Source organism: Dermacentor andersoni, chromosome 5 (genome assembly GCF_023375885.2).
Source record: "Dermacentor andersoni chromosome 5, qqDerAnde1_hic_scaffold, whole genome shotgun sequence".
NCBI classification, from domain to species: Eukaryota; Metazoa; Arthropoda; class Arachnida; order Ixodida; family Ixodidae; genus Dermacentor; species Dermacentor andersoni.
The window spans coordinates 205,496,685-205,521,826 of NC_092818.1; the positions used below are offsets into that span (position 1 = coordinate 205,496,685).

The window sequence follows — 25,142 nt, forward strand, 5'->3', positions numbered from 1 at the left end:
GCTTGTTCTGTGCTATCATTGTTACACTTACACTTCTCAAGCTCACAGTGCTATTACACTATTCTTTTGTTGGTGATATTATAGCTACTTCTGGCAAGCCAGACCTATTATATAAAACTGCTGTCTGCCTGTATTAGTCTTTTGAATTGTCAAGATTACAGCCAGTTTAGCTTTAAAAGTATGGCTTCACTTGATATGTAGAGGCCAAATATAAGAAACATTGGTCAATCTGACAGTTTTCTCACTTCTGGGATAAACATTCGCCCTATAAAAAGCTGTCTGGTTTGTCAAGCATTCATGGATGCAGTGCATGTAATTCTTTCTGAGGAGAACTTCCTTTGTTTCTACAGATTTCCAGAAATAGAATTTTTCCAGACATCAGATGTCCAGGCAATGATGGTGAACGTTCTCTTCCACTATGCAAGGCAGCATCCACAGATTTCATACCGTCAGGTTTGTGCTGTTCTCACAATCATCTTTAGTGGTTCACCATGATTTTCTTGGCAATTTCCTCACTAATTTCCTACTACTTTCCTCAGTTAGTCGCAGCTGCAGGTTTAGAGCTGCACCAGTGCATTAGCCTCTGCGATTGGAACATGAACACGCCTAGACATCTTTCGCAACCTGGCGCCGAAATTCTGACTCAAAAGAAAATCATACAGTTATTGTAATGTTCTCCAGAAAACATATTACAACTAAAGAAATCAGTATTTCTATATGTAATTATTGATGAGGGTGAAAGATCACGTGGAGTGTTCATAAATTGTGCGAAGCGTCTCATTGTGCTGGCTTGCACACAGAAAATTCTTAAGAATGTTCTATTCCATTTACCGAGGCATTAATTAGAGGATTTAGCTGTTATGCTAGAGGTACTCGGTTGAAATCCTGCCGTTGGACAATTTCATTTATGTTTATTTATTAAAAGCAGTCTTTCTTACTGACTTTAGCACCGCTTTTCTGTGGTGGGTATTTTTCAAACCTCTTTCGTGGGCTGATCCTGGAGATAGTTTAAAGCCATGCCCGTACAATTACAACACTTTGAGGTTTGAGCTCTGATATTCTTTTGCACTTTTAATAGTCTGAGAACAATTAAGATAAAAGACATGCGCGGTAAGTGTTATGTTTCATGACATTTTCGGCCTGCTATTCTCAAAATTTCGAGAAATAATTTGGTAAAGAATTTAAGACCTGGTATGTTTAACGTTAGTGATAGAATAGAGTAGCAATAAAATCTGCATATGCAGCATGACATGTAGCATGGCATGGCATACAGCATGCATACGAGGGTTGATCCGGAAATAAGGTTCCTAAAGAGGTCCAGCTACACGGGAAGGTGTGAGGTGAAATCTGGCAACACAGCTGTGCATGGCTGTTCCCCCACTCTCGACTCCCCCTGGCCGCGCTTTGCTGCGCCACTCATTCTTGATTCAGCAGACGTCCGATAGGGAGGTTCCCATTGTTGATCCCGCCAAGTGCGAGATTCATTCTGTAATTTAATTTTTGGCACGCCAAAGGGACTCCACCCATGGACATTCATCGTCGGTTGACAGAGGTGTATAGCGACAAGTGTATGTCCATTCAACACGTCCGAAAGTAGTGCAGGGAGTTTAGTGCCGGTCGGAAGAAAGTCCAAAATGAAGAACGCAGTGGAAGACCGTCAGTTTTGGAGGCGGTTATCGAGATGGTCCAACCTGAAGTGCTTCAAAACAGGAGTATCACCGTCCGTGAACTTGTTGCTCAGATTCCTGAGAGTTCTTATGATACAGTGGAGAGCTTTGACTGAAAAATTTGGGTATCACAAGTGTTGTGCTCGATGGGTACCGCGGCTATTGACATCAGACCACAAGGAGGAACGCCTTGGCTGTGCTCGCCAGTTCCTTCAAAAGTGTCAAGAAGATAAGGAAGGATTGTTGGGCGCCATTGTTACGGGACACAAAATGTGGGTGTTTCATTTCACTCCTGAAATGAAACAAAAATCCAAACAGTGGCGCCACCCAGATTCACCAGTCACAAGGAAGTCCAAACAAACTCCTTCTGCTGGCAAAGTCATGGCCAGTGTTTTTTGGGATCGTAAGGGGATACTGCTGATCGATTTCATGGAATGTGGGACAACAATCAATTCAGACAGTTATTGTGCAACACTAAGAAAACTCAGGCGAGCTATCCAGAACTGCCGGCGAGGACGACTGGTAGCCGGTGTAACGGTGCTTCACGACAACCCCCGACCTCACGTCTCCCGTCAAACCCAGGAACTTTTGACAAACTTTGGGTGGACTGTCATGCCCCACCCAACGTACAGTCCGAACCTCGCACCTAGTGATTTATCACATGTTTCCCAAGTTAAAGGAACATTTGAGTGGCCAACACTTCTAGAGTGATGATGAAGTCAAAGAAGAGGGGAAACGCTTCCTCAACAGGCTGGCAGCGGAGTTCTATGACATTGGGATACAGAAATTGGAGCACCTGGAGCACCATCTACAAAAAATGCATAGAAAAATATGCCAATTATGTAAAAAAAAAAAAGAAAGTTTCATCTTTCCAATGATGTAAATTTCTATGAGAATAAACAATGTTGTCTATTTCTAAAATTTGTGGGAACCTTATTTCTGGATCAACCCTCATATATACCTAAATATATGTGGAGCCTCATGGCAACACCAACGACAACGACGAAGATTCACTTGGAATGCCCATATAATTGCTATTGCAATAGAACTACATTGGTATAACCAATCCGGTGCCAAATTTCGAATTTTTTTATTCGTTATACAAGTAAAACTCCCATTGAAACAAAGCATGGACCAGCCAAACTTTGCTTTTATGTCATTTTACCATATACAGTAAACTCTCAGTTGTACGAACGTCGGTTTATCGAATATTTAAGAATAACGAACTTTTTAAAAATCCCCGGCAGTTTTCTTATAGACTCTATGCCAAAATGTTTCACTTAAACGAATTTCGGAACAGTCAATATTTCAGTTTAACGAACTCGCTCAGAGGACCAAGGCCAAGGAACAGCGCGACGAGATGTGGACAGAGATCTGTCATCAGCTGGAGGTCGATAGCAATAGTACTTCGTTTGAAGACTATGCACAGTGTGACAGTGCACTGATTACTTGTGCTGGACAGACGGATCTGAAGATTGTTTTCAGTTTTCATCCTGAAGAAGAAGAAGAGTGCGATGAAGAAGAGGCAACTGCCGAGCCAGTTTCAAGCCCTATAACTCTAGCTGAGGTTGTAGAGTACATTGGAAAGTTGAGAGACTTTGTGTCTCAACAGCAAGCAGTGCCAGAAGAAGTGTACAAAAACGTAGACTCTTTGGACAGTTTTGTTACTTCCTGTGCTTTAAAAGTACAAGTGCAGAAGAAGATTACAGATTTTTTTTCTAAGTGAGAAAGGCAGCATTACAACTGTTATGAACCTTGTACTTGTTGATATGTACAAATTCCATTTCACACATTTCTAACACTATGGATGCCGTGTCTTTTGTTCCATGAAGTGCACTTCAAATTTTTGACTCTGTATGCCATGTCTTATGTTGGTCTAGTGAATATTCAGTTTAGTGAACTTTCAGTTAAGTGAACTATTTCCTTCAGTCCCTTGAAGTTCACTCAAGTGAAAGTTCACTGTATTTCGCTATATTTCTGGACAAGCACAACTTGGTAACTAAGCATCAGTACGTTTTCCAGAAAAATATGTCAACACAGCTAGCTTTGCTTGAACAGAAAGAACTAATTCTAAATAATTTTGAGGAACGTTTGCTAACATTGGGAGTATTTGTCGACTTTTCAAAAGCCTTCGATTCTATAAATCATGATCTCTTGCTTAGTAAGTTAAACCACTGTGGTATACGCGGCATTGCACTTGTCTTGATTAGGCCGTATCTTGGTCATAGACAGCAGTTTGTACAAGTAAATAGCTTTAAATCTGAAGTTCGGTCGGTCAAGGTAGGTGTACCTCCGGGCAGTATATTAAGGCCCCTCCTCTTTAATATCTTTATTAACGAGTTAGTAAACATTGATGTTGATACGCGTTACATAATCTATGCTGATGACACTACGTTACTCTTTTTATCTAACTGCTCTGCCGAATTGATTACAAGAGCTAATGCAGTTTTGAATAAACTATACACATGGTCACTTGACAACGGTTTGACTATTATTTGCAAAAAACTAAGGCGGTGTTATTTCGCGCTAAGAACAGACAAATTACTGTAGAGGAAGATTTGCTAATGAACAATTCTAAAATTGAACTTGTAAATTCGGTAAGATTGCTTGGTATATTTTTTGATCATACTATGACCTGGCATAACCATATAGATTTTCTTGCTAGTAAGCTTTCATAAATCACTGCAATTTTTTATTCTTTGAGCTGTCTTCCTCGCTCTATTAAATGCTTGATATATAATTCACTTTTTCTCAGCCGCTTAAATTATTGTTTCTTGTCTGGGCTACCACTTCTGAAACAAATATCAACAGGCCGTACATACTGCAAAAGAAGGCTCTTCGCGCTATTTGTAATAAACCATACGATTTCCCTTCAGCATATTTATTTCATAAACTTAAGACACTGAAAGTACAGGCCCTTTTAAAGTATCGCTTAGGGCTTGGGTATAAACATGAACAGAAAAAAAAGCAAGAACTACATTACATCTATGGCTAACTTGAAGCTACACGAAACTCCATACAGTACAAGAAAGCCAGAGTATGGCACGTACCAAAATCGCGTGCAAACTATGGATCACAAATGCTGTGCTCCAGGCTACCTCGGTTATTAAATGATCTTATAGTTGATAAAATTGGTATTGCGACTTGTTCTCCTCCTGATATTCTTGATTTTTTCTCTCATATGTGAGTTGTACAGTGCCTATATGCTTATCAAGTGCTGTGAGATCTTGTGCATTTCTTGCTTGCGTGCTCACATCTTGCTTTTGTTGTTTTTTCTTTCTTTTCCTTCCTTGCTTGATTTGCGATGCGTATGCATATGTTGTAGTGCTTGAATTTGTAAGTGCTTGGGAAAACTGTATTTCCGCTCTGCTGCTCCCTTTTCTTTTGTATTAAGGGTATTTTGGTCTGGTCAAGCTGCTACGAGCAGCTTTTTTTCCCCACTATACCCCTGCAAGGCTGTATTTAGTTTTTGTGGAAATAAAGCATACACACATACATATACACGTTCAATTTAATGAGGTTCGGTTGCAATAGTGCGAGTCATAATGAACCTCACTGCCTTGATGACCACTTAATTTAATGCGCTCATCACTGTGAGCACTCTGCCATAGGTAGTAACATTTAGATGACCATCACATTCACTTCACTTTTTTTTTTTTCTGTAGCTTTCTTTACCAGTGGAATATTGTGTGCAGTAAAGTCAAATTGCATTGTCTCTCTATGCATGTAACATTTCATTTTTGTTCATCTAAGGGTATGCATGAGCTTCTTGCTCCAATCATCTTTGTACTGCACAATGATCAGCAGGCATTTCTGCATGCCCTGGAGCTGGACTATATCAGGTGAGTTAATGTCTCGCCTAGGAGCTGACCATGCTGTACAGTTGACTGTTAATTTGTTGAAATTTTAGACATGAGTTTCTTAAAATTGCCATTTTATTTTATTTTATTTAGAAAACACCTGACAGGCCCTGTCGGGCATTGAGTAAGGGGGGCAATGTAACAAAGAACTGTTAAGTACAATGGAAACAACTCAAAAATAAACCTAAGACAACTGTACAGTGGCTGAACTAAAAAAGAAAACAAAGCATAGCATGATCAAGCATAGCAGATATATAAAAGAAAGGAGATTATATAAAAAGCACGCACAGGCGTTCACGAAATATTTTACGATCAGTTATCGTGACGATATCATCAGGAAGACCATTCCAGTGGGATATGGCACGAGGTACAGCAGATAAATTGAAAGCAGTGGTTTTACCGAAAATGTGCTTGAAGCTAAAATGATTATGTAATCTTGAGGACGTACGGCCGGGGGTTTCGAGGGGTAATGTGCATGGTTTATCGGAATGAACATATTTGTGTAATAGACAGAGCAAAGCAATCTTGCGGCGGATGTCTAGGGGCTGTAAAGAAATATCGAGCTTGACCTGCGTTATACTTGACTTCCGATCAAAATACCGAGTTATATATCGGGCAGCTCTGTTCTGGATGCGTTCCAGCATGATTATTAAGTATTCTTGGTGTGGTGACCACACAGCGGATGCAAATTCTAATTGCGGGCGTACGAATGTCAGGTATGCTAATTTATGCACGTCAGCAGATGAATTTTGCAAGTTGCGCCTCAGAAAGCCAAGGGTTTTAGATGCAGTTGCGCAAATTGTAGTGATATGCGGAGACCAAGAAAGGTTACTAGTGAGGTTTACACCAAGGTATTTGTAGGCAGTGGTACGTGACAGATTCGTGTTATTTATGGTGTATGTGAATATGGAGCTAGTGCGCTTGCGTGAGAACGATATATTACTACATTTGGAAGGGTTAAGAGACATTTTCTAAGTATTACACCAGTCGGTAATAATGTGAAGGTCATCCTGCAAGGTGGTATGATCGTTAATGGAATTAATTGGTCGGTAAACAACGCAATCGTCGGCGAACAGTCGTACGCAGGAGGAAATGTTTGAAGGTAGGTCGTTAATAAATATTACGAAAAGCAGAGGCCCCAACACACTCCCCTGTGGTACACCAGAGGTGACCTCAGTGATAGCAGAAGAACAGTCGTTAACAACGGTAAATTGGCGACGAAGCGATAAAAAGTTTCTAAGCCAAGAAAGCCAAGTTCCATCGAAAGATTCGCAGCCATGTGACTAAAGCAGATATACTATAAACATTTCATTAAATTGCAGCTGTAGGAGCTTCTGTAGTGTGGGCTAGGGATATAACTTACAGTACATTATCACTTTTCTGACACTCATATAACTGAGACAGCAATTTCATGTATAAACTACAAATCAGCATGTTACTTTTGCACACTTCAAATACTCTGCTAGGTTCAGTTTACAAAATATCAATACATACTTGCTTTTGTGTGAAATTAGAGCTGTAAACAAATTTAGGTTTTTTTTTTTGTTTCTCCCATTTTCATAATTTTTTTTTAATATTTGAAAGCCTGAATAGAAGGTATTGCCAGAGAGCTCCTAGAAAGTGTTTTCTGTGTGCGTGTGTGTGTGTTTTGTGTATGTAGCAAATTGACATGTTGGGACATATAAGGTTATGCTTCATTTTGTTTGGACGTTAACATACCTCATGCGATTCGACAGTTGCCACTCTTTCAATATTGTCTGAATGAGCAGCCGTGCAGCCAAACACATCTGAATCAGCAAGCAGTTTTTGGTGCTGTAGAATGCTGCATGTGTTTGCCAGAATGAGACAGCAAGTCTGAATTATGATGGGACGGGATGACTGAATTTTTGTAGAACTAATATTTGAACTAACATTCGAACAAACCAGTTTTATGACTCTGGCATATGTGTAATTATTGATGTGAATAATTTTTCTTTCCCTGTTTGTTTTCAGGGAGTTCCAAGATGCACTGAGGTGAGTTCTTTGTTAGGCCTTTTGCATGAAATATTTTCTTGTCGCCTACACCATCCTGTCAAAGTCAGTGGACTTTATTTTTATTTCTGCAGGGATGACATCAGGGAGCTTCTCAATCCGGACTACACTGAGCATGATGCCTTGTAAGAATTGCTCCTGCATTTGTCTTGTTATAGGCAGCGCAAGATGAATAGCTGGTCATAATTTCTGGGTAGCTCATGCTGAGTCCAGCTGTGTTCAAAAAGTAAAATCGTTACTATTTGAACATAGTTTTACTCAGCATCAGCTACCCAGCAATTGTGACCAGCTGTTTGTTTTTGTTCAGATAAAAAAAAAAAGGTCTCATGCTAGAACATTGCTAGAACATGACATTTGGTGAATAAATCTGCTAGCTTCAGCACTGGTAAAAATGACTAGCAATAACATTCATTAAGAGGGGCAGGAAACATTTGTTTGCTTCAAAGGATGGCATGAATTCTTGCCTGCAACCTCACTTCTACTCGATAATTCACAATCAGTACAGCGAATCCTGAAATCCATTCTTGCGTGCCTCATAATTCATAATCATAATTCATATTTCCATTGGTTGACATTTACCACATTGCATTGTCAGCAAAATTGTAAAAATCATCCGTGAGTAATTGTCATCAACATCCAGGGTTGCCATAGGTAGAGCTCTGTCTTTCCCAAGAGTTTCTGTTAACTTCAGATGGTCAGAATAGTCAACATATACTTGAGGCTGGTTACCTGTAACTGTAACATTGTAGCAGGACAGGAAACTGGGTCAGTTAACCTTATAAACTCAGAGGAGGTGTGACTACAGTTGAGTCTTGATATAACAAGCACCGATACACATTAGGCGCTGCAGTAGTGAGCGATGATGAGAGGACTGACGAAGACGACGATTGCTGATAGTCACTTGGACGGGCTCCATCCTGTATGCTTGTCTTCTGCCCGTTGTTATATCTTGTAACTATTGTTATGGGGTGTGTAGAAGACGTTTACAGTCGAACCCGACTATATCGAACCCGTTTACATCGAATTATTCCATATATCGAACAATTTCTGGACACGGTATAGTTACAATGAGTATATATAGCAAAAATTACGCTTACATCGAACAAAACTAGTAGCGACTCCCGATATATCGAATGTCAAGCGGCGGAAAGTGCCCCGGAAGTTGGCTTTCCCTCGCAGTGACGGGAAAACCCGGCGGCGCGGCTCCATCCAACCGCTCTCCCTACGTGACCGCGCTATCTCGGAGCCGCCGACACCCCCCTACAAAAAATGATCCTGGCCCGCCCGCCCGCAGCGCTTGCTCAGACAGCCAATCAGAGGCTCTTGTGCCCTCGTCGTGCAAGATGGCGAAAGCAGCGAAAGTGCGAGTTGTCTCGCTGCTTATCTGATTCATTGTGTGCGCCTTCTCCCGCAATGTTGCCGTGATGAAGCGGCAGAATTCGCCTTTCGTCGTGAAGCTCGAAATCATAAATCGGGTCGAACGCGGTGACAAGTCGGATGTCCTCGCAACGTACAAGGTTCCGAGGTGCACTCTCGGCACGATCTTGAAGGGGGAAATTAGGGCTAAAGCGGCCTAACTCGCGACCCGGTGCCCGTAGTTACGCCCGTGGCGCCCGACGCTTACGCACGGCCGTGTACGAGTGGTTCATCCAAAATAGCTTCAGCCGTACCGACTTCCGCGTGCTCGGTGATGACTGTAAATTCTGATTAATGCGACGAAGCCGTTGCCGTTGTTGCCGAAGTTTGGAGCGAGCTGTCAGAATTTCCGGAAGCTGTTGACGAATCAACGGTGGACGAGTTTGTGAGCGCAAATGATGGTGTCGCGACCACGGGAGAGCCCGGAAACGAAGACTACATTGCTGACATCGCGCCGAGCACAAGTGAAAATGTGCGCAACGAGGAAAGCAACGACCGTCTTTGGCCCACATCCTCCGAAGTGATTGGTGCGCTCGCACTATAGATAGTCCGGTGCTTCTGCGCGAATGCGGAATGTTGCGGCCTCAGCTGCTGAGACTCCTTAAACAAAGTGGAAAAGTGCGTGCCTCGCACGCAGCGAAATTGCCCTAGCAGAAGAAAATGCAGGACTATTTCGTGCGAAACTAATTAAGCTAGTTTCATCAATAAAGTGATTTTATAAATGGTATGTGCTTTTATGACATCCAATTATTTAGCAGGCTTATATCGAATTATGCTCTATATCGAACTGATAGGCGTTTTTTGGCGAGTTCGATATAGCCGGGTTCGACTGTATTTCAGGGAGCCGTAGGGCAAGTGGGTACCAGTACTGCACGTTGTCCTTCTCTTCCTCACTGCCCTCTTAATGTTGCAGTTACTGCTGATGCTGTTGCTCCACTACGTTTGACGCACTATAACATGGCTCCTTTCGCAGACGAAGCCCTCCGGGCGAGAAGTCAGTGGAGCTTTCGTTGAGTAAATGGCTTCAGGCGAGCTACGTGCATGATGTTGGTCTTGGATGACCGTCTTTCACTGGAAGTGAGGCCCACAATTCTATAATTCACCTCGCTGAGCCGTTCAAGCACAATGAATGGTCCAACATAGTTGGCGAGCTGTTTTTGACATAGACCACGTTTACGCACGGGAGTCCATAGCCACACTAGGTCACCCGGATCATAAGTTACTTGCCGGTATCGACTATCGTATCGGGATTTGTACTGCTTTTGTGAAGCTAGCGTACGTAATCGAGCGAGGCACCGAGCCTCCTCCACTCGGCGGAGGGTTTCTGTGATACAAACGTCCTCGGGATTACTAAAAGGAAAGATAGTGTTCAATGTGTACCTCGGCGGACAAGCATAAAGAAGGAAAAACGGACTGCATCCAGTGGTCTCACGTTGCGTGGTGTATGCGTAAGTGACGAACGGCAATACTTCATCCCAGTTCTTGTGCACCGAGCTTACGTACATGGAAATCATGTTCACAAGTGTTCTGTTTGTGCGTTCTGTCAGACCATTGATCTGCAGGTGATAAGGCGTCGAGTGTGGCAGGTTGCAGGCGCATGAACGTAGGAAGTTTTTCAACAACATCAGCTGTGAACTGACGGCCACGGTTGCTAATGATGTCTCGAGGGGGACCATGACGAAGTATAATGCAATGCAGCATAAACTTTGAAACCTCGCCTGCAGTTCCAGAGGGTAGTGCTGCCATCTCACAGAACCGAGTTAGGTAGTCTGTGTGGTGACACAGCATACGAGCGCGATGCGTATGCGTGTCGGAAGGAACAGTCGACAAGCCGCGCTCCAGGTGACGAAAGAAAAAGCCCCCGTCTTTATTCAGCTGGCCGATAATAGATAATAGGGGGTCACGTGTTACAAGTAGCTTGGCATTCGCAGTGGTCGCCCAGCTATCTGTCGTGACGTCACATGCCGTACACAGGCAGGCGATAACAGCACATCCCTCTTTTTCAAGCACAGGAACATTGGCACATACATGGTAGAGAATATGTTATAGTACTAGAAAAAACAAGACAGCAAACCACTCAAAGTCCAGTCTTATGGATTTCTTCACTACACAGGAACATTCGCAAATTCAAGGTAGAGAACATATTTTGTACTAGAAAAACACTAAACACCAAAGCACTACTCATCAATGCCCAGTTGGATGGGTTTCTTCACCACTCTACCAAACCGCGTTACAGTGGGAGTGGGGTCACTATTGGCCACAGCGCGAGTTGGAGGCACCGCTGAATCTGTTGCAGTCGTGCCATCTGGGCTATGAGCCAATTGTGCTGCGCTCGGCTGCTCTGCGTTTTCTGGAAATTCGTAAGTTTCCATGTGCACCCTTTCTTTTGGGAGACGGTTAAGCATTCTCCTGTTTTGGCGGAGGTCAACGCCGTCGTCTGTTCATACTACATATGGCCGCAGTTTCGGTGCTCGTGCGAGGACTGTAGCCTTGGATTGCATGTCTGTCACCCAGACCAGGTCACCTGCTTCTAGCTCGGGAAGCCGTCTGGCACGATGGCGTCGGTTGTAGTAGCGGCATTGCCACCGCCTCACCGTCTGGTCGCTGGCCACGACTTTCGGGCTGCTTTTTCCCGGATTTCGATGACGTGGGTAGCATTGGGACTCTTGTCCTCATTCGCCCACCCATAAGTATTTCCGCAGGACTGCCCCCAAGAATGCCGGGCGTCGCCCTGTAAGCCAACAATGCCAGACAAGAGTCTTATGACTTTAGAAGGAGGTGCTTAACCGTCTGAACCATTCGCTCTACTTCACCGTTGCCCTGCGGGTGCCTCGGACTCACGGTGACATGGCAAAACCCATAGGACATAGCGAACTGTTCAAAAGTTGGAATTTCATCGCAGCGGCAGAGCGGCAGCATCGCTTCCGAATGGCCCGCCTCGACACGTGACCAGTGGAGGACTAGTGCAGGAAAGCCTGCGCATAGGACGATGTTTATTTACTTGCTACACGGGGTACGAACAACATGCCCAGAGAGCTTTTCAACGAATTGTTAATTGCTAAGCGCAGCATATGTATTCATAAAATAAAAATTTGAGAGGCAGGGACAAAGCAATGCTTACGTTGGTAGTCGCAAACTACCGAAACTGGCTGAAAGTCCCGTGTTTTTTGCCAGCAACATTGCTATTCGTAGCGGCGGAAAACGCGCGGCGGCAATGCATGTGAAACGAAAGCTCGCGAAAAGCTTCGCAGCACCGCGCCGCTGTTCGCTCCGTTCGCTCAATCGCTTGCATGTGAAACAGGCTAAACTGGGTTGCCACGAACTGAGGTCCGTTGTCGGTCACCACGCACTCAGGGATTCCATGCCTAGAAAAAAATGCTTTTCAGTCTATCAGTGACCGTTCCCGACTTTGTGGAAGGAAGAATGGCTACCTCAGGGTAACGTGAAAGATAATCCACGGCGACAAGATATGCCGGCCGTTGATTACGCACATATTGTCACATGGTGGTGACGTTGAAGAACACAGTAGCAATACTGTGAAAGACAAAACTAACTTTTATTGGGCGAACCTGTGCCCACAAAAACAGGCTACACTTATAGCACAACGATAGCGGCGACCACAGTCGGCGATCGTCGAAAATCTCATCAGCGGGTCAAGCGCGTCGGCTTTTATGCAGCAGCCATCGAATGTTCGAGACTAATCGTTGGGACCCGCATGCCTTCCAAAAAGTTCTACACCATTCGAGTCATGCGATGAAATCAGATAACACAAGGTTCGGCGACAACAGACAGCGGATAGAAGCATCGATAACGTTCCAGAAACTTCGGATACATGCAGGCGTGTCAAGCGCTGTGCGATAACATTTGTTAGGCAGCGAAACGTGGTCGCTCGATAAATGTAAGTACATGTGTCAATATCTACTCCCACTCTCTCCCAAGGAAACGATGGTGTTGCTGTTGCTATCATGGGCTCGGCTAGTTGCTGGGCATGTTGTGCGCAAACAGTGCACTCATTCACGAACTGTGCCAGTACGGTGCTCAATGTTGGCCACCAGACAGAACCTTTAGCAACATTGCGACAACGCACGATACCCTGGTGCCCATCATGCAGTCTGCACAGCAGTTCTGTTCTTAGAGACTGTGGGATTACAAGCCTTGTTCCTTTCAACAAGAGACCATCAATTATGCTAAGACATGCTCTATCTTGCCAGTAAGGCATGAGAAAAGAAGGAACATTCGGTTTCCTTGGCCAATTGGTTTTGCACAGTCTGCGCAGCTGTTTGCAAACGGATTCATTAATTTGACATTCTTTCACTCTTGATAAAAAATTGTCCCCCATTTCCAAGCCAAGCAAACATGCTTTAGAGTACGCTGTGATATCTGACACACTCAAGCCTTTTTCAGAATCGCTGCCTGCTACAGGGGATCGCGAAAGGGTGTCGGCTGTGACTAGCGATTTGCCGGGAACGTACTGGACCGTGAAAAGATAGCGCATTAGGCATAGCCGGAAGCGTTGAATTCGAGGGGGGATATCATCAATGGCCATCTGGCCCAATAAAGACACTAAAGGCTTGTGATCAGTTTTAAAGGTAACGCTTAGGCCACGGATGTACTCGTCAAATCTTTCGGCTGCCCACGTCGGCGCTAGTGCTTCTTTTTCTATCTGGGAGTATCGCCGTTCTGTGTTCGTGAGAGAACGAGACGCGAAAGCTATTGGTCTACGGTGACCGTCTTTCTGCGTTTGAAAAAGAACAGCTCCCAGTCTGAAAGAGGATGCGTCCGCTGAAAGGATTGTAGGAAGCGTTGCATCGTACATGGCCATACACTGCGCAGAACAAATTAGCCCTTTCAACTTGTTCAGCGCTTTTGCTTGGTCACACCCCCAGACCCATTCGCTATCTTTGTGCAAAAGTGCACGCATCGGAGCGGTAGTTTGCGCCAGGTGAGGCAAAAAGCGACGTAGGTGATTGGCCATGCCAAGCAAACTTCTCAGTTCGGCGACATTTTCCGGTGCGTTTAGATTCTTAATAGCGCTGACCTTCGCTGGATCAGGCTCAATTCCATTCTCATTCAGAATATAGCCCAAAAATCTCAGTTTATTAACGCCAAACAGGCACTTTTCATGTTCAGAGTCACGTCTGCGCTAGCTAGGCGTGACATAACATCAGCTAAATGTTCGTCATGCTGGGCTTTCGTATTACCGAACACTAAAATGTCATCCATGACGTTGACAACACCTGGCAGGCCACATAGGATTTCAGACATCCCTTTCTGGAAATACTCTGGAGCGGACGTAATTCCGAACGGTAGTCTGGTAAAATAGTACCTCCCAAATGGATTCAAGAACGTAGTTAATTCTTCAGAATCCCTACGTAGTCGGACTTGATGGAACCTCGAGAAGACGTCAACAAGCTTCAAAAACCATTTCGCACCGGCCAGTAATGCTTGATCGACCGTAGGTAGCGTGAAGCGCTCACGAACAATGCACATATTTAACTTTGTGAGGTCGACGCATACTCTCAGTTCCCCCGGCTGTTTCGTTACTAGGACTATTCCTGCGCACCAATCCGTGGGGCCGTCTACCTTTCTAATTATTCCCATGCGCACGAGCCTCTCGATTTCATGCTTTAGCCTTTCCATGAGTGGAATCGGTACTCGCCGCGGAACGGTTATGGCATGTGGAATTGCGCCTGGTTGTAGCCTGATAGTGTATTCTCCTGGGATAGTGCCTAGGCTACGACCCATGCGCGGAAAAAGTGTCTCGTACCGTTGCTTGTCTGCAGTAAGCGAGTCTGCAAATTTAACGATACCTAAAGCCTCTAAGGCTGGCAGCCCGAGAAGTACATCGCGAAGAGGGCTAACGACATAGCACGTTTGTCAGGCAGTCCTCTGTTTCCACGCAATCTCAGCGACAAATTTGCCTAGAACGTTGAGCTTGTTCCCGCCAGCCCCCTGTAGTACCTCATCTGCGTTATCTAGGTGGGTGGGCAATCCTGGAAATGTAGAAGGTAGAACTGACACTTCTGCACCCGAATCAACTTTAGCAAGGATAGGCACAGAGTTTATCAGAACCTGCACATAGCGCGGTTTCCCGGCCACGTCAATCGCGCCAATGAAAGTTTCTCCGGTACCATGTTCGACAGCCGAGACGCGTACCTTTCTTTGCGCTGATCCAACTTTCTTGAGGCAGGATTTCGCAAAATGTCCTTTGTTACCACAATAGTGGCACTTGGAAGCTTTGGCTGGGCACGTCGACCTCGGGTGTGCGTCGTCGACGCAGTAGGGGCACCGTCCCTCTTTGTGCTGCGGGCGTTTCTGGTGGCCTACGGCGTCCACGATGGCACCTTGTTCCGGAAGTTCTGGCGGGCTCCCGATGTGGATACCCTCCGGTCGAAGGCTCTGCTGCTGCTGACGCACGATTTCCTTGAGGCGAGCCTTGGCCAGCGCCGTAGCCAATGTCAGCTGCAGATCCATCTGCAAGGCCTCGGATAGTTGCACGTTCCAGAGCCCGACGACAAGCCTGTCCTGGATGAGTCTCTTCTTCATAACCCCAAAGTCGCAGCGGTCTGCCAGCACGTGAAGAGCAGTTGCGAACTGATCCACCGACTCTTCTGGCCGTTGCTGGTGTCTGTGAAAGCAGGCACTTTCATAAACAATGTTCCGCTCTTTGATGAAATGACTGTCGAACTTCTGCTTGATGACATCGTAACTTTTTGCTTCATCGTCGGTCAGCTCAAATGTAGCAAAGACTTCGCGGGCTTGGCGTCCCATTGTCTAAAGTAGCGTGCGTACCTGGGCCTCTCCTGAACGCTCGTTGAGAGCTGTGGCGAAGCAGTAGTCATCGAAGTGGTCGATCCACGCCGGCCACTCTGACGTTTTGTCAAAGTCCAGCGGTGGTGGCTGCTGGAGCCCAGGAATTACCGTTGCGGGCTTGTTTGCCATTTCCTGGAAATGCTGCGGTCCACGGCCTCAGCGAAATAGTTGACCACACCCCACTCCTGACACCATGTGGTGACACGGCATACGAGCGCGACGCGTGTGTCGGAAGGAACAGTCGACAAGCCGCACTCCAGGTGACGAAAGAAAAGCCCCCGGCTTTATTCAGCTGGCCGATAATATACACTAGGGGGGGGTGGGGAGGAGAGGGCGGTCACGTGTTACAGGTAGCTTGGCACTCGCAGTGGTCGCCCAGCTATCTGTCGTGACGTCACACACCGCACCCAGGCAGGCGATAACAGCACAGCCTGCACATACAATCATCCAGCGGTTGCCCTTGGAAGAATGTGGGAATTGGCCTATGAGGTCAATGCCTATTTGCTCAAAGGGGGAACTGGGTGGCACCACAGGCTGTAAGGAACCGGCTGGAGCTGCAGTAGGTCTCTTGTGACTTTGACACTCGGTGCAAGTGGCTACGTATGTCTCTGTTGCCTTGTGCATTTGAGACCAGTAAAATCTTTCTTTGGCACGATGGAGTGTCCGCTTGGACCCTAAATCACCTGAAGTTGGATCATCGTGCACGACACACAAAACAGAAGAGCGGAGGGCTTCTGGCACCACCATAAGAAACCGTGCACCTGTCGCAGAGAAATTCTCCTTGTACAGCAGTCCATCCCGAACACAAAAACTACATGATGTCGACTCTTTGGCAGCAGAGAAAACTGGCTCTAAACTCAGATCATCACATTGCTCTCTTGGTGGTCAAAACTGTCGGCGTTGCATTTCGTTGTACTAAGAGGCATCCGGGAAAGGCAATCAGCATCAGTGTGTCGTCGGCCAGGATACAATGAAGCTGTACTCTTGCAGATGCAGGGCCCATTGTGCAAGGCATCCAGATGGATCGCGAAGATTCACGAGCCAGCACAAAGAATAATGATGGGTGATGATCGTAATATGACGACCATACAGGTATGACCAAAATCGCTACACCGCAAAAATAACAGCAAGACATCCCTGCTCAGTCTCCGTGTAGTTATGCTCGGGTTAGCTTAAACCGACTTGCGTAGGCAATGACTTGTTCTTTGTCATCCAAGCGTTGAACCAGAACAGCACCAAGACCTACACCACTCGCATCTGTGTGGACTTCTGTTGGTGTGAAAGGATTGAAGCGTTGGAGGATCGGTCACGACATCAGCAGAAACTTTAGCTGTTGAAAGGAAGCAGAACAATAAGACGCCCACTCAAAAGCAGCGTCCTTGTGCAGAAGGCTTGTCAAGGGATATGCGACATCAGCAAATTGAGGAATGAACTGCCTAAAATAGCAGCAGAGCCCTTTGAGCAGTGCCGCTCAAAGCCTTCATTTCCGCCAGCGAGCATGGGGTATCTGTCATGATCGTCATATTCCTTGTGCCCTCAATAAGTGGTACCGTACCGCTCCGCCGAATAAGAAGTGTGGTGCTGCTGCTCGTTGTTGAAGCAAGGCCGGTTTGTGGGTTCAGACGGAAGCACGGCTCTATAATCGTCCACGTTCGCTGCATTAATAGAGGGTTTCCATGACACAGGTGATAGTCCGGGCTCGTTGCCTCAAGAGTTGCCGCTACCACAACAGCCGATTTCGTGGCACCAGAGGAGCTCTTCCCAGACTATTTGTCGTATCGCCTACAACAGATCGGATGGTGTGCTCACGTCAACGCAGGCCAGTGTCGGCACATTGGTCAAACGGCCAAATTTTGGTGCCACGCAATGTATCTTCAGTGCTTCAAACATATGGCAATGTTGGATTACATCAGCCACAGATGTCAGGTTTTCTTTGGCTATCAAGAACTGGTATACATCTTCAGCTATGCCCTTAAGATGACCCACCTTATCTTCATTGGACATACTAGAATCCACGAGTCTACATAGCTTGAGGACCTCTTCTATGTACATAGTACAAGTCTCGCTAGACAGTTGGGCCCTTTGGGACAGGGTCTGTTCACCTCTCTTTTTCCTCCTTACGAAGTCACCAAAGCACTTCTTCAGTTCTTGGACAAATGTACCCCGGTTGTAAGCATGTTCTCGTGGTTGTCGTACCACCTGAGAGCAGAATTCGTGAGCGAGAACACAACATTCGATTGGTGAGCGGCGGAATCTCGGCCGTTATGTTTGCTCACCCGTCAGTACTCCTTCAACCACTCATCCACGTCCTCACTGCCAGTCCCGGCAAAGCTTGGTGGCTCCTTGTACAGTTGCGAAGAGCCCGTCGGCCTCGGAGCTTCAGTTTCTCGGGACATGCTTGCTGTTGAGGATGGTGGAAGTCCCGCCAGTCGACGACTGTGACGAGGTTCAGGTGGTAGCGATTCCGTTGTCGGATGCTTAGATACCTAGCGCCTCCACCACTCTGTTGCGGGGTGTGTCGAAGGCGTTTATTTCAGGGAGCCATAGGGCAAGTGGGTACCGGTACTGCACGTCGTCCTTCTCTTCCTCGCTGCCCTCTTAATGTTATTGTTGCTGCTGATGCTGTTGCTCCACTACCTTTGACGCACTGTAACAATGCTGTCACGACTAAAGGACAGCAAAGGAAGAAGAAAACGAATTGAGGGACACGAGCAGCAACCGCGCTCCTTTTTGGAAATAAGACGAAATTGGCGCTTTAGCTCTGGTGATCTTTAAATGTAGAGCTGGTTTTGTTTCCTGCATCCTCGTCCTGCGTCCTGTGTTTTTGACGTCGGGACTCCTCTGCAGAACGGCACTTCCAGTCTGAACCCACAACCAGTTCCGGCTGTGGATACTCCTGTCCACCGCTACAGTCGCCGACAGCAAGGTCTTAGCCCTGAGGTAATTCCCTTGGAACTCCCCCAGCCAAGGAGTCCTTTGTCTGAAGGAATGGCAACGATAAGCGCTTCACAGGTGACTGTTGAGCACCCTCGAATTCCCGAGACCTTCCACGGTGATGATTTTGAGGACGTCGAATATTGGCTCGAACAATATGATAGAGTCACCAAGGCGAATCGTTCGACCTCGTAACAGAAACTCTCGCGCGTGTACTTCACCCTGGCGAACAGCGCTCGTACATGATACGGGAACCGAGAAGGCACACTGTCTTCCTGGGATGAATTTCAGCAGCAACTTTTGGATACCTTCGTCAACAACGATCGTCGCGATTCGGCTCAGCAATTCATCAAATCGTGTATACAAAAGCCGAATGAGAGCGTCGCCATGTTTGCGTCGCCATGTATTTCACGGCCATAGCACGACCACTAATCGAGCTTTTGAAGAAAGATGCCCCTTCCGAGTGAGGCGATAATGAGGCCTCTGCGTTCTCGCATCTAATTGACTTTCTCACAACACCGCCCGTTGTGGCCTTTTGTGATTCTTCTGCACCTACTGAAGACCAGACCAATGTCAGCAGCCACAGAATCGGTGCAGTACTAGCGCAATGCTAGTGCGGCAACGACCGTGTTATCACTTACGCCAGCAGCCTCCTCTCAACCTCCGAGCACATCTATTCCATCACTGAGCGTGAGTGTCTGGCCCTAGTTTGGGCGGTTGTGAAGTTACACTCGTACATCTGTCGCCAACCTTTTTCAGTCATCACAGACCATCACGCGCTCTGCTGGTTGTGCGCGCTCAAAGATCCTACCAGATGACTTGGTTCCTTGGCATTATGCCTACAAGAATATTCGTATTCTGTCATCTACAAATCTGGCCATCTCCACAAGAATGCTGATTGCCTGTCTTGCTACCCAATCGATGACGCTGGTGATGCTGACTGTAGCACCGCCAACTGTATTTTCCCTGTGTCTGCCTTCACTAACATCACCAATGAGCAGTCCCGGTGCCTATTGCTGCGAGTAGTCATTGAGTGTCTGCACTCTTCACCTACCAACTCCTCTGTTGGTAGGTGAAGAGAAGATTTTTCTTCAACTGTGAGGCTTTTCTTTTGAGGAGCCCGTATGGGTTTCCTTTGTAGCAATTGCTACAATTGGGCCGACATCTCATTTTCCCTTTATTAATTACTTCCCTCCACTTTGCGGGTTTGCGCAGAACTATTACGTGAAACTCTTGCCTTTGCTTCGAGTTGTCGATAAATACGACTTCGCCCTGCCATCTGCTAGCCGCCTGGTTAGCTCGGATGGTAGAGCGGCTGCCTCGGAGAGGCGGTGGTCCCGGGTTCGAGTCCCGGAACAGGACGAATTTTTCTTCGACTGCGAGGCTTTTCTTTCGAGGAACCCATATGGTTTTCCTCTGTGGCAATTGCCACTATTGGGCGGATGTCTCATTTTACCTTTATTAATTACTTCTCTCCATCTTGTGGGTTTCCGCAGAACTATTATGTCAAAGATTTAGTGTCAGTGAATAAAAAATGTCACAAAGTTATGTGGTTAAATATTGAGTGAATTTAGTAGCATTAGTACTTTTATTTGATTTAGTGAATCCAAGTGACGTCTACTGTGTGACTGCATTTCTTTTCAGCTTTTTGTTTAACCAAGTCATGGATGCAGTCGAATCTTGGTACTCGTGGAATGAGAATTATGTAAAGGTAAGAGCCAAGGGGCTACCTCAAAGGCTTACAAAGTTTCTCGGCAGAAATGCATGGTTTAATTGTAGCCTGCTAAAGTGGCGGTGGCATTTGACTGCTAAGCACGAGTTTGTGGGTTTGACTACAGGCCATATACTACTGGCCACATTTTAATTGTGGTGGAATGCAGGGAGACATTGTGTTGTGGATTAAAGAACCTCAGGTGGTGCACTGAGAGCTTCCTGGCTATGGCCTTGTCATGACAGGTTTCTCGATTGTGAGTTGTTAAACTGAGGCAGAGCCTTAAATCAAGAAGGATTTTTCCCAAAACAAACTGAATGTTCATTACAACTGTAGCAAGTATGTGAAAAAAAAGCAAGAGAATGCCAAACAGCACACACAAAGCACAGAAAAACAGAAGTACAGCTAGCCCCATTAGTTCATGCGAGAAGTTCATATCCCTCTCAATCTAGAACTAGAGAAAAAAAAACTGTTATCAGAAGTCTTAGTTGCTCAGGTGCCGGTATGTTGACAGCAATGGCACATGCATTGATGGCAGTAGTCGCGTGGCAGGCAGTGGTAATGAGGGATGGGATGCACGGTGGAGCCAACCCTAGATGTTTGAGTCCAAGGCCGAAGTCCAAGTGCAAGACTCTCGGGGTTGAAGGCTGTCAGATTCCAAGGCCATCCAAGTGCGATCGCTACAGCTCAGTGGTACCCATGCTGATTCCTTGGCTTGCAGTTCTGCCGAAACGCCTCTCACCAGTGTTGCTCAAGGCCTGTGGTCGCCCCCAGGCCTGAGACCTACACCTCTACACCAGTGATTTTCGAGCCCTCAGTCTCTGAGCGATGTCTTCTCTCTGCGTTCGACTCTGTCCTCTTCGCTCTGCTGGTCCCATGTACCCCTGGTTTCGTGCCAGCCCCTGATTGGGTGACATTCTTTCGCCCTAGTCTGACAACTCTTGTGGTAGCCCACCAACATCGTCTTCTTTGTTGGCCACTTGGGGGTGTTCAGAGCTGCTGCTCTTCTGCTGTGTTTCGTCACCGCATTTTACAACAGTCCCAACTTAAACCCACCCTCCCGACCATGACACCCTCGACTCACTCATTACAGGCATCTCTCCTAGCTTGTGTGTTACTTCAGGGTGTTAAAATTCCATTTTCTCTAACCCTCTGTGGGTCAATTTCCTTTGCCAAACTAAAGGTAACTTGTCTATGCATATGAGGGGGGGGGGGGGGGAGGTACATTGACTAGTACCTCTACTAGTAAATTCTGAGGAATAACCTTGTAAAGAATGAAAGGCAAGGTATGAACAACTTTGGCGGTAGATGAGTGGTTGGGCATGCGTGGTTTGAAACTTGGTTCTACATTCTTTTGCCGAAGCAACATCCGACGCTCGACGCCAACACTGAGGTAAGGTTTTCTGCAGTGCAGGGGCCTTAACGCTGTCACGTTAAAGGGTGTATCTCACAGGTACGCCTGTGAGATACACCTCTCCTTTACTTGGCAAACAACGAATCACATAAAATGGGCTCGCGCAGAAATGAAGCACATGAAGAACACAACCAATAACAAGTAAACAGGCGAGAGTGTAAAATAAAGATTTCTAGTAGCACTTTTTAAATTAGATCTGGAAAAATTATAGAGAAATATACATTTGCAGAACAATCACAGTTCTTTTCGATCCCTCGTTTGCTGCTCTGCCAAGTGCCAAAACCAACTCATATTGTTATTTGGGAAGTTGCATAACGTTGTGTGGCCGCCGGTCCTGTACAACCGCATAGAGCACTGGACGCTACGGTTCTAGATATTACTGCGCCCACTGCAGAAGGTTAGAAAGACAACCACATTAGCACAGCAGAGAAGTGGCTACGTCGGGCAGCTCAACTGATAATTGCAGAAGCGTCATTCTAAACACGCAGAATCATTCTCCACTTCCGGCGGCGTTTTCTTTATTTTTTCTTTTAAATAAGAAGATGTTGATCTATAAATATTTTCAAAAACGATGGTTAAATTTGTTAATTTTCACTTATCCTTCCTCTTTGGGCATTTCCATGGCTCTCTCCCTTAGTAGATTGCTTAATTTCTGAACTCCTTGAGACTCTTGTTTCTAGTTGCCAATTTGCACGAAAAGTGCAAAATTAGGGAAAAGCCAGACGATGTAACTGGTGACAGTCATATTTCCTATGGGTTTAACAGTTATTGCAGGGTTTGATGATGGACACTGTCTCGCATTATTTTATTTTCCACCTTATGTAACCCATATCGTGGATATATGGTTCCGAGGATCTGCCAGTGTCGTGGCAAGCCATCACTCAAGGAAAGAATGAAGCAAAAGGAAAAGTTAAACGGAACTGGCATTTTCTCCAGCTGCAGCTCGTTTCACGAGCATACAGACCAGCTGACTATGAATCGAATGCCTTTCCTGGTCCCTGGATCAGTCTAAACAAAGAAGGTTGAACTAACAAATCAACAGCGATGCGCGTGATCGTTGAATAGATGGTGACAACTTAATGCATCTCGAGTTGATCATACGGGCACTGAATCGATGAGAAAACTGGTCTTCACACCCCAGGAGATGCTGATAACTATTGCCATACAGAAGGAGTGAAAAAGGCTGCAAAATGTTGACTGCCGATTAGCTGTCAACTCTCAAGGTTGCTTTGGCGGCGCTTTAGGAATGTGTGTGAGGAGTGGTGGCGAGGGAGGGGGGATGGGGGTTCTGCCGCTTAATTTCCGGGGGGGGGGGGGGGGGGGGGCGGACCCTCCCAGGCCCCCCTTGGGTACGTGCCTGGGAACTGTGGTATGTGAGCACACACAAGGGAACTCCATGGTTGTGTGCCCATCAGAAAAAAACCATACAAGTCAGAAACTTGCTGTAATCCTTTGTCCCATTGCTAACAATAAGCAATCGGTGTTCGTGAGTCTCAAGAAAAGCTTTCATAGAACATTCAGTGCTGCCATGCAACCTTTTGGGCCAACTTCACTTCCCTCCAGCTAGTCATTCCCGCTTGTGCGATTCTTCTACTTCATTGTCTTTTCCTCCATGCTTCAAGCCTTGACCATGTTTCTCAGATCATTGTCTTTTCCTCCATGCTTCAAGCCTTGACCATGTTTCTCAGATGTGCACCTTCTCTGCTGCTTTCCTTGTAAACCCAGCATCAGCATTTGACTCTTTTTCTTCTACCAGATTGACCAGTTCAGCTTCATGCCGTTCGCCAAGACCAGCACACTTGGTTTGCACAATGGCCTGGGAGTGAAGCTCTGCAGGATCAACCAGTCCATGCTGAAGGCACATGACTTTGCCATCTACACACACCTGGAGAACATGGAGATCCCACTCCATGTGTTTGGAATGTGCGTTAATTTCTAACATTTAGAATTTATGCTGGCTAAATTCTGGTGTAATTCACTCTGACTTTTTTTTTTGCATTGCAGACGTTGGCTTCGTCTGCTTTTCGGACGTGAATTCATCCTACCTGAACTGCTCATACTATGGGATGCCATCTTTGCTGACAGCTTGGCCTTCAACCTGGTTGATTACATATTTGTGGCCATGCTCATTTGTATTAGAAAGCCATGTGAGTTTGCTCAGCTTCCTTGTTGAATCTCATCCAGAACATAAGAATTTATAAAAATTGAATTCTAGAACAGATGAGTGAATTTGTCTTATCATACTGTAAATGAAAGAACTCTTTGAACATTGCCAAGTTTTTTAAACAGGCCATGACATGGCCAAGACATCACATTCTCAGTTTATCATTGTAACTGAGAGTAGCGGTGCCAATATGCTTATACATGCTTTAAAAAAAAGTTACGCTCTCGACATTCATTCACAGCAGAAATTTCTATTTGAAATCTCTGCCTCTACACTCCTCCCACCAACAGCAACTGCTGTTCGGTAAATGCGAAATGCTTGTATTCTGGCATACTTGATCTCTAATAATTGTTTGCATCTCATTCGTGCAAGCCAACATACCGCAATGAAGAAAATGTTTTATATTGTACAAGAAATGCTGCAACTTGTCAAGTGAAGTTGCATGCTCTCTGATGCTGGCATGTGTATTTAGCACAGATAAATATCTTTGTTTCAGTTATAAATTCATGGGCATCTAGCTATACCCTCACACCTCAAAGGACTTTTCTGCAAAAGTGCTTTGTGCCAGCCGTGCCACAAGTTGCACTGTTTCACGCACAATTTCTGCCAAGAATGCCAGCAATGATTAGAACATCTGAGAGGTCATTTGTGTTCTAAATATTGTTTGTGCCAGGCTTTGGTATGGGATACCTTAGAATATGTTGAAGCAGAGCAGAGTGGAGGAGCTCTTGGAACAAAATTTATCACACCCTCTTTGAGAGGCTTATTGCAGCGTGCGTACATGGGGAAGAAGAAAGATTAGTCAAAACTGAGTGTTAATCGAAATCTCAGCGCTCTTACAGGCAACAACAGCTGCCTGCAGCACACCTCGACCACACCTGGCGACAACTTACTGTGGCAGCACGGCCAATTCAACATAGCCAAAACGCACGTGTTTTACTGCGCCCCAACATGTAGTCCCCCTCAGAAAACATCTGTAGACTATTGAGGCTAAATGAAAATTTACCAGTGACTCTGTGTTTTTGTGCAATTTATTTATTGTAGCAAGTATGTGACGCCCCCTCGGACATAATCTTGGTTCGCCCGCCAAGCTCGGCGGCCTGCTATAGCTCGGCAGGCAACACTGGTCACG

General features: G+C 45.9%; 1 protein-coding gene across 3 annotated transcripts in view; it reads left to right on the plus strand.

Moving 5' to 3' along the window:
- The window catches only part of TBC1D5 (TBC1 domain family member 5), a 119,606-nt gene that overhangs the window by 27,937 nt on the left and 66,527 nt on the right, over positions 1–25,142 (plus strand). For all 3 annotated transcript variants that reach the window (XM_055071567.2, XM_055071568.2, XM_050179592.3), the window contains exons 6-12: positions 351–453; positions 5,421–5,509; positions 7,520–7,540; positions 7,633–7,683; positions 20,366–20,432; positions 23,603–23,769; positions 23,851–23,993. In XM_055071567.2, coding sequence (XP_054927542.2) covers positions 351–453; positions 5,421–5,509; positions 7,520–7,540; positions 7,633–7,683; positions 20,366–20,432; positions 23,603–23,769; positions 23,851–23,993 — 641 coding nt within the window. The remainder of the gene's footprint in view (positions 1–350; positions 454–5,420; positions 5,510–7,519; positions 7,541–7,632; positions 7,684–20,365; positions 20,433–23,602; positions 23,770–23,850; positions 23,994–25,142) is intronic.